The following is a 15,602-nucleotide window of genomic DNA, read 5'->3' on the forward strand; positions in this document are numbered from 1 at the left end:
TGAGATCTCTTTAATATTTTTGTACTGTTAAACTAGTAAAAACTCCTTTATATTTTGACAGGACACAGAATAGATGCATTGATAAATTCTGTTGAACTGCACAGATTTCTGCCAAATCAGAAAGGCACTTTGATTGAAACATCAAGCAAATGTTATCAAATAGAGAAATATTCATGTTCGTGGCTGTGAAATGACAATATTAATTATTTTGCTAATTTTACACCCACACCAGCTTCCTTTTTCAACACAGGAAAGAAAACTGATATTTTTTTGATATTCAAAATTGGTGTATTTTGAACCTCTTTTCATTAACCCTTGTGTATTGTTCAAATGTACTACCCTTTCATTATGTTAGTGGCTGTCTTTGCCCCATTGACTTTTATTAGAACAAATTTTTTTTTATTGCAAAGTCTTTTGGAAAGAGGAAAAATTTGCTATTTATACTGTTGATCATGAGTTGGCAGCATTAACCCTGTAGAAAAGCCTGTGCAAAAATAAGTTTCTGGCCATTAATGTTTTATGGAGTAAAAAATGGAGTATTTGATGGAGTATTGTATTCAGAGAGCTGAGCTGCTTTTTGATTTCCCCAAACATATCACGGTAAGTGTGCAAAGGTATTCTCCATAGAAATGCCAGAAATTAAGCTGTTTTTGCACTGCAACTGTTCATAGCAGTTGTGAACAGTGATGCAGTGATGAACGGTACAAATTGCTAATTTTTACCTTGTTCCTCGAGGGAAAACCAGCAACAATTAAGACTGCGTGATTATATTGTGTCAAGGCTTTGCAATAAAAAAATGTCATTATAATGGAAGCCAATGTGGCAATAATAGCCATGAACATAATGAAAGGGTAGTCAATTTGCTCAGTGTATTGTTGAGTTTTTTTTATGTTCAAAAGCATTTTTTTCAATTCAATTCAATTCAGCTTTATTTGTATAGCGCTTTTACAATGTAGATTGTGTCAAAGCAGCTTCACATAAATGGTCATAGTAACTGGAACAGTGTGGATCAGGTTTTAGTGTTTAAGTTCAGTTCAGTGTGATTTAATCATTACTGAGAGTTCAAACACTGAAGAGCCAATTCATCGATGCGTAGCTCTACCAATCCTGAACCATGCGAGGCAGTGGCGACAGCGGAGAGGGAAAATAAACTTCACCTGATGGGAGTGAAGAAAAAAACCTTGAGGGAACCAGACTCAGTTGGGCACGACCATTTTAATTTCTCCGCTGGCCAAAAGTCTTGTGCAGAGCTTCATTCGCCGTGGTTTAGGCTGGAAGATGGCCTCAGCGAAGACTCGTCTGTCCCTGGAGCGTCGCTGGAATCAGACTCATGTTCTCCACTCCCCACGACCATCAGCGCAGCAGCAGCTCAGGATACGGCCTGGTCCCGGATATGGAATCCTTGGGATCATCACGTCGCTGGTCTTGGATCCAATCAGTGACTCCGCATAATCTGAGGACCTCGGGATGAGTATCCCCAGGTGAAAATAGAGAATAAAGAGAATAATTAGCGTAGCTGCTGTTCATAGTGTATATAAGCAAGATGCAGAAGCATGTGTGGAACCCGCTAGGTGATGCATTGAGTGTATGCTTTACTAAACAGATAGGTCTTTAATCTAGTTTTGAACTGGGAGAGTGTGTCTGAGCCTCAGACGTTATCAGGAAGGCTATTCCAGAGTGTAGGAGCCATGAAAGAGAAGGCTCGACCTCCTTTACTTGATTTTGCTATTCTAGGTACTACCAGAAGCCCTGAATTTTGAGATCTTAAAGAGCGAGTTGGTTTGTAGCGAGACAGAAGGTTGGTTAGATAAACAGGAGCTAGATTATTTAGAGCTTTATAGGTGAGAAGTAATATTTTAAATTCAATACGAAACTTAACAGGCAGCCAGTGTAAGGAGGATAAAATTGGGGTTATATGATCATATTTTCTAGACCTGGTCAGAACTCTGGCTGCTGCATTTTGTACTAATTGAAGTTTGTTAATAGAGGATGCTGGGCAGCCAGCAAATAGAGCATTACAGTAATCCAGTCTCGAAGTCATAAAAGCATGGACTAGCTTTTCTGCATCTGAGATGGATAGCATATTTCGTAATTTAGCGATATTTCTCAGATGAAAGAAGGCAGTTTTTGTGACATGGGATATATGGTTTTTAAAAGTTAGATTGCTGTCTAATATGACACCCAGATCTTTTATAGTAGAGCTAAAACTAACTTTGTATCCCTCTAATTGTAAATTGAGTTGCGAGATCTGCTGTGTGCAAGATTTAGGCCCAATAAGTAATAATTCTGTTTTGTCTGAGTTTAAGAGAAGAAGAAAATATGTTTCTAAAAAGAATTTGTCACCAAAAATCATTTTGTTTGCCGAAACACATAGACGTTTGTGGCCAAATTAAGACAATTATGTATGAGCCTTAATAAATGCAGTAATACTATGATAAAAATACTGATATGTATGCTTTATATATCGTTTTACAAAAAGTATGTTGACACCTGCATGTGCTTTATAAATAAATTGTGTCCGAAGTGTCAACGAAATGTAAAGAATTTTAAAATGCCTATATCAATTTTAAAATTGATTGTACAAAAACAAAAAAATAATAAGTGATTCATAAACACCAGGGTCCAAATTGATAATAAAATGTATAGTATTAAATTACTTTGTCTGTTTAAAAGTATTTTTAAAAGAAAAAGGTTTTGTTCCCAAAATAAATTTTCAGTACCAAATGTGTGTTAGATATAGTTTGTTCAGTGGTCCCTTGATTATCCTGGGAGTTATGTTCTAAAAATAACTTTCGATAGGCAAATTTCACAAAGTAGTCCGCTTTTGTTTTACAATTATTATAGATGTTTTAAGGCTGTAAAACCCCTCACTACACTCTTTATAAGCTTTTCTCACACAGGCATTAGCATTTTCACACTTTTCTCTTTCATTTAAACACTTTCAAAGTACAAACCTTCATAAAAAATAAGTCTAACATTATATAATGAAACCAAACATCAAAACCTGTTGTCAGGCACAAACATTCATCGCTGTGAGCAAAAGGTTCATAAAGCTTTTTAGCTTTTGTATAGATAATGTTGGCATCCATCGTAATGTTCTTTTTTTCTGCAGTCACTGATCTACAAAGCAAAAGCAGACTCCATCCTTTAGGTTAGTGGTCACCAATCCCGTTCCTGGAGGTCCGGTGCTCTGCAGGGTTTAGCTCCAACTTGCCTCAACACACCTGCCTGGACACCAGACCTCTATTAAAAAGTTTGGTGATCCCTGCTTTAGGTGGTCGCACACCAAATGAAAATAAAATAATTTATTCTAAATTATCTATTATTATCTAAATTATTTAGCTCACACTGCTAGCGATCGAAGATTTATTTTCATTTGACAAGCTGAACGCATTCTGTACCTTAAATGAGACATGGAGGAGATTGATTGACAGTGGTCTACTGCCAATCAAGGAGCAGAACACAATGTAGTGTAAAAAAAAAAAAAAAAAAAACTGCAACAAAACAAAACTACGAGGCCGCGAAAGGTCAATTGCATTATAGCGAGGAAACACTGTAGAGGCAAAAACCTGTGAGTAGTTTTAGAAAAGTTGTATTTGTTTTTTGACATTGATATATTTTGTGTTTCTGTTTGTCTGTTTCAGAGCTGCCAGAGTCTGAATATCTCAGTGTGGCCGACGCAACGTGGTTGGCTCTCAATGTGGTGTCTGGGGGAGGTAGCGCTACCAGCTCTCAACCAATCGGAGTAACCAAAATCGCTAAATCAGTCATCGCTCCATTGGCAGACCATAATATCTCTGTGTTCATGCTGTCAACCTATCAGACGGATTTTATATTGGTGAGTGTTACTGATTGCTGTTAAGAGCAAGGCATGAACTTTATAGTATTCAAACGGTTTATATACGGTTTAAAGGGGTAGTTCACGCAAAAATTAAAATTTATTTACTTGTTCCAAACCAATTTGAGTTTTTTTTTTTACTAAACAAAAGTAATGCGGGGAAAAAAAACAACCATTTATTTTCATAGTTTTTTTTCCAACATTATTTAGAAGATCTTATTTTGTTTTTAACAAAAGAACCACTTGAGTAAATGGAGGAAAATTTCATTTTGGGTAAACCATTAAATGAATAAACAATCATTCATTAAACATTTGACACTCACTAACTCTTAAAGAAAATGTACATTTATTTGTAAGCACCATTTAAATAGAGGTTAATGTTAAAATCTTTTGTGCTCATCCACTTTAAATTACTTTTAATGGCAGTTAAATAATACATTTAAGTAAAAATAATCCAAATTTGGCTTCAAATTTCTATTTTCTCCCCATAAACCAAGAGTCAACTTTGTAAATGTATTAAAAAGGAAAAACACAAGTATTGACTGTTTCGTTCACCCAAAAATGAAATTAACTTAATTTTACAAAAGAAGAAGTTTTGAAGAATGCTGGTTGCTGATACCCATTGACTTCAGTCATTTTCTTTTCTACTATGGAAGTTAAAGAAGCACAAATAAGTTTTGAACTAAGCTTTTGAGGGGAATAGTACATGATGACAGAGAGGAAGTACATGATGACAGAATTTTCATTTTTTGGGTAAACTATCCCTTTAAATTGTGTATGTATTCATACCCTTATCTCAGCTCTTAGTTGATGCAACAATTACAGCTTCAAGTTCATATGGGGCATAGGATGTGTTTGGATATAACTCTGTTTACTGACCACACTTGATGTTTTTATTAGTTAGCTGGAAATTATGACAGAATTTAAAAATAGTTTTGAAATAGATCTTTGAGCTTAACAAACAAAATTAAGTATGTATGCTTATGGATGTCTGTCCGTACACAGTTTCCTTGTCCACAAAAGAGAAAGAGAAAGTAAAGAGGTTGACTGGAGGAGGTTCGTTCTTTATCCTCGCTGCAGATGCTCTGTTTAACTATTTTGTCGCTAGTGAAGCATTCAGTTCATCCACTTACAAAGTCCGCCATGTAAATAGCAAATGCCTCATAGGTGATTCAACTAAGTCTTAAAAGGGAATAAGAGATTTGACTCTGACTGGTTTATTCTCAAAACACAGCCAGAAATCATTAGGAGAATAAGCTCAACATTGTTAGACCATGTGCCGCAGACACACCCTTAATGCTTTTGCGCACTGCAGTTTAGATTTTGTGCCTAGATCGTTAAAATAGAGCCTATTATGTCTTAAATAAAAAAAAATAATAATGATAAGGTTTAAAATCTTAAATTCACTGAAACATGGTGTTGTAGGTCATAAATCATTTTAAACAGGTCTTAATTTTCCTCTGTCAAAGTTGACATCCATCCAATCTCTAGCAATCCATCTCAGTAAATTATTATTTTTTAAAAATATTTAAGTTATTTATTGCAAAGAGATATGATTTACAATAGATGTTAGACATTTTTACAGCAGTTTCTCCAAATGAAATTCCCTAATCAGGAAAAGAAAACTAAAAACAATTACACAATTCCTCATGATAACAATAGAGCAACTTTTCGCTTTACATTTATCCTCCACTTATACAAAAAGTACGGGGAGTGGACATAATATTTTTAAATAGGCGTGAAACTTATACTTAATTATGCATGAAACTTATAAGGACTTATACTTAATCAATTTGCCCCCCAAAAAAAACAAATACATATTTGTTTGATTATTTATGTAATTGACTATTGCAACTTCCTACTAGCTGGGCTCCCAGCTAGCTCTATCAAACCTCTTCAGATGCTTCAGAACGCAGCAGCACGAGTGGTCTTTAATGAATATAAAAGAGCACATGTCACTCCGCTACTCAGTCGTTTGCACTGGCTGCCAGTTGCTGCTCGCATCAAATTCAAATCTCTGATATTTGCTTACAAAGCGATTTCTGGCTGCACCCCTTCTTATCTGCTCTCACTTCTACAGATTTAGAAAAAAATATAGCACTTAGCACTATTCATTGTTGCTGTTATAGTTGTGTAAATTGCTCCCTTGTCGGTAACACTTTATAATAACTACACACTATAAATCATTTATTAAGCATTGGCAAATAGTGAATTCATTATCCGTTAAGCATTAACTCTACATTAATAAACGTTAGTAAGCAGTTTATAACTGCAGCTACAAATGCTCTATTCTTGACTTACAACCACATTTAAAATGTGCTTAATAATTGTATTTTCATACTTAGTAAATTATTAATTTTTTTATTACTAAATTAAGTATTGCATCATTTACAAACCGGTTGTATTTAAGAGTAGTTGAAGGTTTTTAGGATCATTCAGAATGAGTTAGTAAATGATTAATAAACTATTGAAATCAACGTTTATATGTCTTATTATTCAGGCATATACTAATAGTCAACTAATATGTTAATAAATGCTTTATTAACTCAACTTCATGCAGTTTTGTGACCTAATTTAAAGTGAGGACTGTTCATGCTTTATAAATCCCTTATAAATGACAAATAAAGGCTCAATCAAATGAACTATAATCTTTGCAATCTTTTCTAAAATGTAAAACTACTGTAAAGTTTAAACAATGCTGAATAACAGGAGTGTCAAAATACAATAAAACTAGATAAAACAACAATATAATAATTAAACAATGTAATAAATTGTAATGTTTAAACTCTACAGTGATTTTATTTTAGATCAGGTTGCAAAGATTTATTTTTTTATTTGAAGTACAGTTTCATTTGTGTATCTTTAATTGAACAGGAATGAATAATGTCATTTTTCCTGTTTAGAATTGAACTGAGCCTTTATTTGTCATTTATAAAGGATTTATAAAGCATGAATAGTCCTCACTTTATATTAGGTCACAAAACTAGGTGAAGTTGAGTTAATAAAGCATTTATTAACATACATAGTAACCATTAATATATGCCTGAATAATAAGACATATCAACCTTAATTTCAATAGTTTATTAATCATTTACTAACTCGTTCGGAATGATCCAAAAAACCCCCAACTACTCTTAAATACAACTGGTTTGTAAATAATGCGATACTTAATTTAGTAATGACAAATAAATCATTTACTAAGTATGAAAATACAATTATTAAGCACATTTTAAATGTGGTTGTAAGTCAAGAATAGAGCATTTGTTGCTGCAGTTATAAACTGCTTACTAACGTTTATTAATGTAGAGTTAATGCTTAACGGATAATGAATTCACTATTTGCCAATGCTTAATAAATGGTTCATAGTGTGTAGTTATTATAAAGTGTTACCATTACTTTTTTGTGGCAAGCAAAAAGAAAAATCTATTGGCCCAACTAGGATCATTAGAAAATAATCATTAGTGTTTAGCCTTGTATAAATCTAAAATTATTCAAAATGCTCTTAAAAAGTCTTAAATTTGACTTGATGAAATCTACAGAAACATGGAAATATTTAAAACAGAAAAAATAATAATCATTCTGACATCAACTGTGTGTCCTTATTGTGTTAACACGGGTAAACGAAAACACACTGTAGACATACAGTAACTGAAGTCATCACTTCTCTTTTCCTTAACACAACCCATCAACCAATACCACAAAAAGCTGCTGTCATCTCAGCATGTCCAGTGTGTTTGTGAACACGTCCGGTATATCAGAGGCTGCACGTTCACCACTGCCTGTTTATGAAACCAACAAGAAATGTGGGAGCGATGGTAATCTGGGGGTAGTTATGTAAAGAGGATAAAGGATCAGCAGCCGCTTGCTGGAATTTACCAGAAAGTTTGCGTTTCACAGCAGCTGATCTCAGCCAGAGAAATAATCACAGTGTTTTCTAGAAAGAGGGAAGATGACCGGCCTCCTGTGCTGTTTCCTTCTCATCCTCAGCCTTGGCTTGCTTACTCAAATCTTTAAGAGCAGTTATGAAATGCCCGTCTGTATCCGGCCCATTAGGCCTAGAGCACACAGATGCCTCCTTTTTTTTTTTGGGTTACTAAAAAAAATAAAGAATGAGAATATTGTCTTCCACAGGAGATGTTAATGGATTTTATAGCCCTGGGAAAAATTTCTTTATGTAAGAGTGATCTTTGACGTTTTATATATGAGCCTTTTGACTATTTTTAATATTAGATGTTGTTGTTGTAGTTTTATTATTTATTTATTTTTATGTTTAGCCAGCATTTCTGTTAATACAATGCTATTTAGTGTATAAATAATTACATGAATATAGAGATTTTACAACCCTGGGAAAAACTTCCTTTTATGCAAGAGTGTAGAAGTTTGACATTGTTTAACATTGTATTGTATTTAGAAGTTTGGCATTGTAATTCAGCTTTTTGACCATTTTCAGTATTGGATGTTGTTGTCTTCTTGTAATAATATTATTATTGATATTATATTATAATGTTATTATTATTTTTATTGATATACATGTAATTTGTTCGTGTTGAAAATAATTAATCTACATTAAACAGAACTTGAGAAACAATTGGAGTATTCATTTGAAGAGGGCTAATAACTATAAACAAACTATATCTAAATAAATTTTTTTAAATAAATAAATTTATAAATAAGTTTTTTTTTAATTGTAATAATATATAATATTATTATTTTCATTAATATAAATGGTTTCCATCAAATGTTTGGTCATCATGTTAAAAATATCTTCTCTCTATAAAACAAAACTTGGTAAATAATTGAAAGTTAAGTTTAGAGGAGGGCTAATAAAAAAAAAAATATATATATATATATATATATATATATATATATATATATATATATATATATATATATATATATACACACACACACAATTATGGGTAAAAATATTATATAATATTATTATTTTTATTAACATAAATGTTTAGCCATCATTTTAGTTACATGACCAATGTTACTTAGTGTACATGTATGCATGTATGTACCGTATGTATGTACCGTATGTATAATTATTTAATTATCTGTTTATCTAATTATGTAATTTTTATATTTTATATACACCGCACAGTTGAAAACAAAGTTATTGTCCTTTATTGTGAAATTAACATGAATGTGTTAATTTCACAATCCCCCTCCCCCCAACTATAGACAGATTAGTGTAATGAGGCAGGTAAACTAGGCAGGTTAGTGTAATTAGGCAAATTATTGTATAACAATAGTTTCTTCCATAGACTATGGAAAAAAATATAGCCTAAATGTGCTAATACGATTGACCTTAAAATGGTGTTTAAAAACTAAAAAAAGCTGCTTTTATTCTAGTCGAAATAAAACAATAAGACTTTCTCCAGAAGAAATAATATTATAGGAAATACTGTGAAAATTTTCTTGCTCTGTTAAACATAATTTGGGAAATATATAAAAATGAAAAAAGTCAAAGGAGGGCTTATAATTCTGACTTTAACTGTATATATCTAGCAAACTAAAATAAATAAGACTTTCTCCAGAAGTAAAAATATAATTGAAAATACGATATAAAAATTCCTTGCTCTGTTAAACACCAAATGGGAAATGTTTGAAAGGTAATTAATTTCACCTGAGGACTGGTTAATGTTAATTTGATTTATAATTTATTTATTGCATAACTATATAAAATAGTTTTTTTTTTTTTTTTTTTACTGTGTGTGTAGTTTCATTTTTACTTAATTTTCATTTTTCCCAGTGCTAGATTACAATGGAATTTTCCCGTTTGACAGCACAAATTCTTTAATTAAATATTATTATTGGACTATCGTCACTTTTTTATATATATAGATGTTGAACAAAGGGCCAAAATAAGTTTTATTTTTACATGAAAATATTTGTTACACTGAATCACAATGCAACATTTTCATCTTTATTTTCACACAAGTTATTTGAAACCCTACAGTTATGCTTTACTTGCATGCGCTAAGCTTTCAATGAATATTTAAATGACTTTGCAGACACCAAAATGGGACATCTTGTCTTTTATCCATGCATAATTTAAAAACATGAAGAAAAAGTGTAACATCAAGACTCCGATTCACAGAAATGAAATTATTTTAAATTAGAGATACTGTAACTACTTAAACCTAATAGCTGAAATTGAATGCACATTGCATCATTTGCCACAAAAATCTAATTATATACTGCGACGCTCAATGTATTGCCCAGCTGAAATGTTGTTGAATCTGCATAAAATGTTTACTGTAGTTGAACTATATTCAGTTTTCCCATGAGGTCATACCAAATGGGTATCCTTAAAACGGTCTCAATTCTTTAGCTTTAATAAGCTCGTAAAGTAGTCCAAGGAAGCTGTGTATTCATGGATACTTAACCTTGAAATGCAGTTATTGTTGTTTTGCACATTTAGGGGTTATCAGGGCCCCCCTGGAACACTGAGTTTTTACTCAAGACATCATTATGTATTGTGTTCAGTTTAATGTAGTCTGGGTTTGGTAATGGTGTTTGAAATGCTAATGAATGTTCATTTGTGATGTGTTTGAGTCAGCTGATTTTGGTTAATGAAGAAAATGGCAGATTCGTAGTCTAAATTTAAGCATTGTTTGTGCTACTATAGATGAGATACTGTTTTTCTAAGTTGTAACATCTGATTGCCTCTGTCAGAAAAAAATCTTGATGTTTAATATAGAAATTTGAAAATTATGACAATAAATAGATTAGGTTTTACCACACCAAAAATCAATTAATCAATCAATGTAGATGGTATACCATAATTAATATCAGCCCTATTTTCCCCCATGCACTTCTACAACAATGGTCATAGGAATTAAGAATCAAGTTCAGTTTCATCATCGCTTTGCCTGGTATTTGTCATCTCTGCTTCAGATACTACAGTACAACATGAGATTTACCATTATTTATTACTTCGGAGTCCTGAGCTAATCAGATTTCCTTGGTAGACATTTAGATTTGCTAAATGAAAAGGATCTTGTCATTCTTTTGTGTGGGATTTGCAGTGATGGGAGTAACAGCATCTTAAATAAAAGTAATTAATGGAATTATTTTTTCAGTAATGAGTAGTCAAACAAATTGCTGTTTACCCCATTACAATGCTGTTAATCTTGAAGCTTTGCTACTAAGGATGCAAATTAGGCTTATGTGCAAAACTGGAATATCGCATAAAACGTTTACGAATAAAGCATTGTTTCCATCCAATGAGTGAGAGGGAAAAATGATCACTTACTGATAAACTGGCACCGAATATCAAAAAGAACTAGAACCTAAAGTTGATTGATAAACTTTGATGTTGGCTTGAGAAAGCCAACGTTACTGCGCTAGGACTGGGAATGGCAGTTGGCAGAAAGCACGGCGGCGGTTGCTAAGTGGTTGCTAGGCAGTTGCTAAAACGTTTATGGCATTGTTAGGTGGTTGCTAAGCAGTTCCTAAATGGCAATGCTCGTGTACATGTTTGATCAAATGCTAATACTTAGTAGGCATTTCTAGCATATGTTATTGCATTTAGATAATCATTCATAGCATGTAGCTAATCGTTATTAGCACTTGGCTTCCATTATCATTGTTACCATGCATAGTACACAGGAAGTCCCATTTGCTAGCACGAGTCAAACAAGCCAATGCCCAGGTCCCTACGATGTTCTGAAGTAGAGATATTGCTATTTTTAAATGGTTGCTAGGTTATACTGTTTTATTGCTATGGGGCCATTTGACAGGTTAGTGATGATACATCAAAGCTTCTTGGCAATATGAGTGATCTTAATCAACCCCGATGTTTCTAAGACAGTCTTTATGAGTGTCAAAATCTGGACTTGAACATTATGTATTCCTCGTGTTGGGTTGCAGCTGGAAGGGCATTCGCTGTGTAAAACAAATGCTGGATAAGTTGGTGGTTCATTCCGTTGTGGTGACCCCTGATTAATAAAGGGACTAAGGGAATGAACATTATGTAAAAATGGCTTGCCGTATATTTTTGAAAATACAACGCTTAAAAAGTGTGAAAGTGATTCATGCAAAAGTGGCTTGCCATATCAGTAAAAAATATGGAGTTTGTCAAAAATGGCTTGCCATATTTTGAGAAAAATAATGCTTAAAAATTATTTAATGAAAAACTATAAGTTTAATAAACCTTAAAGATATATCAACAAAATCTAACGCATCTAAATACAGCTTTTGGCCAAATTTGGGGCTTGTATAATTGTTTTTTATATGCCCTGGTTATAAAAATTAAAAATTTAACATTTTTTTATTAAAAAAACAATAAGTCTTATAGGCATGAGGAGATATAGCAACAATCTTGAATGCAGAAGGCAAATTTTGACCACATTTGGGCCTTGTGGCATGAACGGCCTAGGAGGAGATATGTTTGTTTTCAAGGACAGAGTAGCATAACAGTATGTTGGCTTTCTCAAGCCAACATAAAAATGGAATTGCTGCGGTTGGAGAAACCGACCGATGTGGGCCTTTTTGTCCTGGATAATAAATTATTTGCATCTAAAGATGGAAACAAAACACAATTTGAAGGTGTAGATGCTCTTTGGGAGTGCAGATACTTAAGACAGTTCCGGAGCTAATAATTCTGAAGTAGTTTGATGACAGACTTTGGCTGAGACATTTTAAGAATGATCAAAATAGCGGTTCAGAGATTTTACAATGTGGTTGGACTGCTGATTGTTATTAATGCATCAATGCTGTCCCATTCATGTTGTCCTGACACAAATCGATTAAGCTAACTTAAAAGTTAACCAATTTAAGTGGCCTCTACATAAAACAATTAAGTTGTTTAAATGAAATCTCAAGAACTGTGTTGTTTCAGCTCATTTCAAATTTCAAACTTTTTGAGTGTAGGAGTGGTACAGCCACATAACCTATGATGATTGGCTTAGGTAGAGTAAATTTCCATTATTCCCCAACCAGAGGCAGAGTTTTCACACAGTCTCGGTTGCACTAGGTTTTTATAATTTGCTGACCAATTGTGGTTTGTGCAATGAATATTTAAAAGTCTAAATCATCTATTAAGTTTTTTGGTTTACTATAATAATAAATTAAATTTAGTATTTGTCTTTCTTAGTGTCTCACTAAGTATACACAGAGTTGTGTACAATGTTTTTGTAATAATACATACATGCATACATTTATTAAGCTTATATGTCATTCATTTAACATTTAATATTTGGGCATCCAATTGTTTTCGACAAATATCTTTTTAAAAGTAACACTGTAGTTCTTTTCTCTTCCTTCGATTAGTTACTTCTAGTATGCTGTAACTCGGTTAGTATTTGTAAGACATACCTGTAACCAATTACTTTTTTTAAGTAATGTGACCAACACTGGTGATTTGTGTTTGTAGGTTCGAGAGCGAGATCTGCCTATGGTCATGCACACGCTGTCTTCAGAATTCACTCTGCTAAGGGTCGTCAATGGAGAAGCGGTCGCCGCCAATAGCACCGGAGTCACCAATGGTTTCGTCAAGCCTAAACTGGGTAAGCAAAACCGGTTAATTTATTTCGGATTTTAGCATTCACTTATTATTCAAACTGTCATTCTTATGCCTGAATCTAAAGATACAAAGCTAATGGCATATATTTAGACCTTACTTCAAATATAAAACAATATTGGAAATGAGCTTGAATGATCAAGCCCGTTATATGGTATGTGCACATATATGATCATGTTTCATTGGTCTGTCCTTTGTTCATATTTCAATCAAAACTGCTCCAGAGTTTGTTTGGAGGGCAGTATTTACACCAGAAATGATTGAACCAGAGTTTGCTTTCATCAAACCAAATTCATATAGCCTGAACACACCAATAAAGGAACTCAAAAATGCAACTCTATTTATTTACTCGCACATTTCATTAAAAAAAAGACTTTTTTTTTCTTTTCTCTGGTGCATTTTGAGAATATTTTGAAAAGGTTTTTTTTCCCTCATTGGTCCATAAAACATGATTCAGGGTAGGGCTGCACAAAATATATTGTTTTAGCATCAAAATCGCAATTTGTTTTGATGCATGTGATTGTTAAATGACCCTAAAAGCATTCAGGCATAAGAAATTGTACCATTCGTGACTTAACAATGATTAACATTATTGAATAATATTTATTTTCATCATTCAGTTACTGTACTGGAATACTGTTAGACTCGGGGAAACGATTACACACTTTATTTCAATTGTATCTTTTTCTTGATTACTTTTATAGATTGTGCATGAAATTACTCATAACACATACAAATACAGAAACGAAATGCAAATAGTACAGACCACATTGAAAATGTGTCGGGAAACCCCAAAAAGTGTATAGTTTATTAGATTTTATGAAGATGCACTCCCACTGCAGAATCATCACAATTGATCTAACATTATTAATTCTACCCAATAGAGATATCATGTTATCTGGTGAAATTGTATTCATATTGCAATATATATTGCAATATAAAATAATTTTGCTTTACAGTGACATATTTATTTATTTATTTAAATAGAAAAGCACCTGCTAAATGTGTTTGGTGTGGTTAGGCATCAGCTGTAGTGTGACTCATTTATTGATCTGCCCTTTAAACGTGTTGCACAGACGTAGACCTCTAATAGTTTCTGTAATTACTGCTGTGTTCTGTATTTTACTATAATTCATCAGTGCAAGTTATTCAAAAGACATTTCACAAACTTCCATCAAAATAAGAAGTTGGACATCAAACTGTTGTTTTAGCATCGTTTAGCTGTTGTTGCTTTTATAAATCACCCGAATAAACTTATCATTTTATAGTTTTGTGTTTATAAGAGACTTTTAAAGGCTTAACTAGGTTAATTAGGGTAACTAGGCAGGTTAGGGTAATTAAGCAATTGTTCTATAAAAATGGTTTGTTCTGTAGACAATCGAAAAAATATATAAATATATAGCTTAAAGGGGCTAATAATACTGACTTTAACTGTGTATGTGTGTGTATAACCTGCTAATATTATATGTACCCTGATATATTTAGTCTGATATGCATAGTAATGGGTTTTTATTTGTTTTGCTGACCCTTGAATGTAATTTTGTTAATGTTGTATTTATATTTTATTATTTGAGTTGAACAAGCACAGTGTTGTCCACCATTATAGTATCACATGGAATCTGCTCGCAAAGATATCCACAGATTTTTTTAGCCAGTTGTTAAGTCTATCCATTTATTCTGGTTTTATATTAATTTCCATAATGTTATTAATTAATGCAAATGTTTATGAGTTATTTGCAGTAAATGTTGTATTTATATATATATATATATATATATATATATATATATATATATATATATATATATATATATATATATATATATAATAATAGTCATTCTGCTTAAAACTGCAGGATGTTTTTTATTTTATTTTTTTAAACAAAATTCTGCATGGAAATGGCAAAAAAGTCAGCTGAAAACTTGATGATGCATGAATTAATCACGCATTGTCAATTAACTAGAGATGTCTAGATTGAATCGCGTGTTTGGAAATCAAGTCCGATCATATGATTTCAGATTTGATTGGAATCGAACCTGCAGATCAGGACTTGAATATATGTATGTATATGTATATGTATTTTAAGTTAGGTATATGTAAGTTAAGTGAATTCATATTTATATTAGATTTTTTAGATATATTTACTGTTGCACTAAAGTCCAAAAGCGAAGATTTTATGTTGTTTATTACTGGTTGTTCAAGCTACCTGACAGAAATGATCTGTTTGTTAACAG

General features: G+C 32.5%; 1 protein-coding gene across 5 annotated transcripts in view; it reads left to right on the forward strand.

Annotated features, from left to right (window-relative positions):
- castor2 (cytosolic arginine sensor for mTORC1 subunit 2) overlaps positions 1-15,602 on the forward strand; it is a 42,000-nt gene that overhangs the window by 14,596 nt on the left and 11,802 nt on the right. For 4 of the 5 annotated variants that reach the window (XR_012405771.1, XR_012405770.1, XR_012405772.1 and 1 more), the window contains 2 exon segments: positions 3,645-3,838; positions 13,224-13,356. Coding sequence is in view for 2 of the 5 variants with exons in the window: in NM_199780.2 (NP_956074.2) it covers positions 3,645-3,838; positions 13,224-13,356 (327 nt within the window). In the remaining 3 variants the exon portion in view is untranslated. 5 annotated transcript variants of the gene reach the window in all.

Source organism: Danio rerio, chromosome 5 (genome assembly GCF_049306965.1).
Source record: "Danio rerio strain Tuebingen ecotype United States chromosome 5, GRCz12tu, whole genome shotgun sequence".
NCBI classification, from domain to species: Eukaryota; Metazoa; Chordata; class Actinopteri; order Cypriniformes; family Danionidae; genus Danio; species Danio rerio.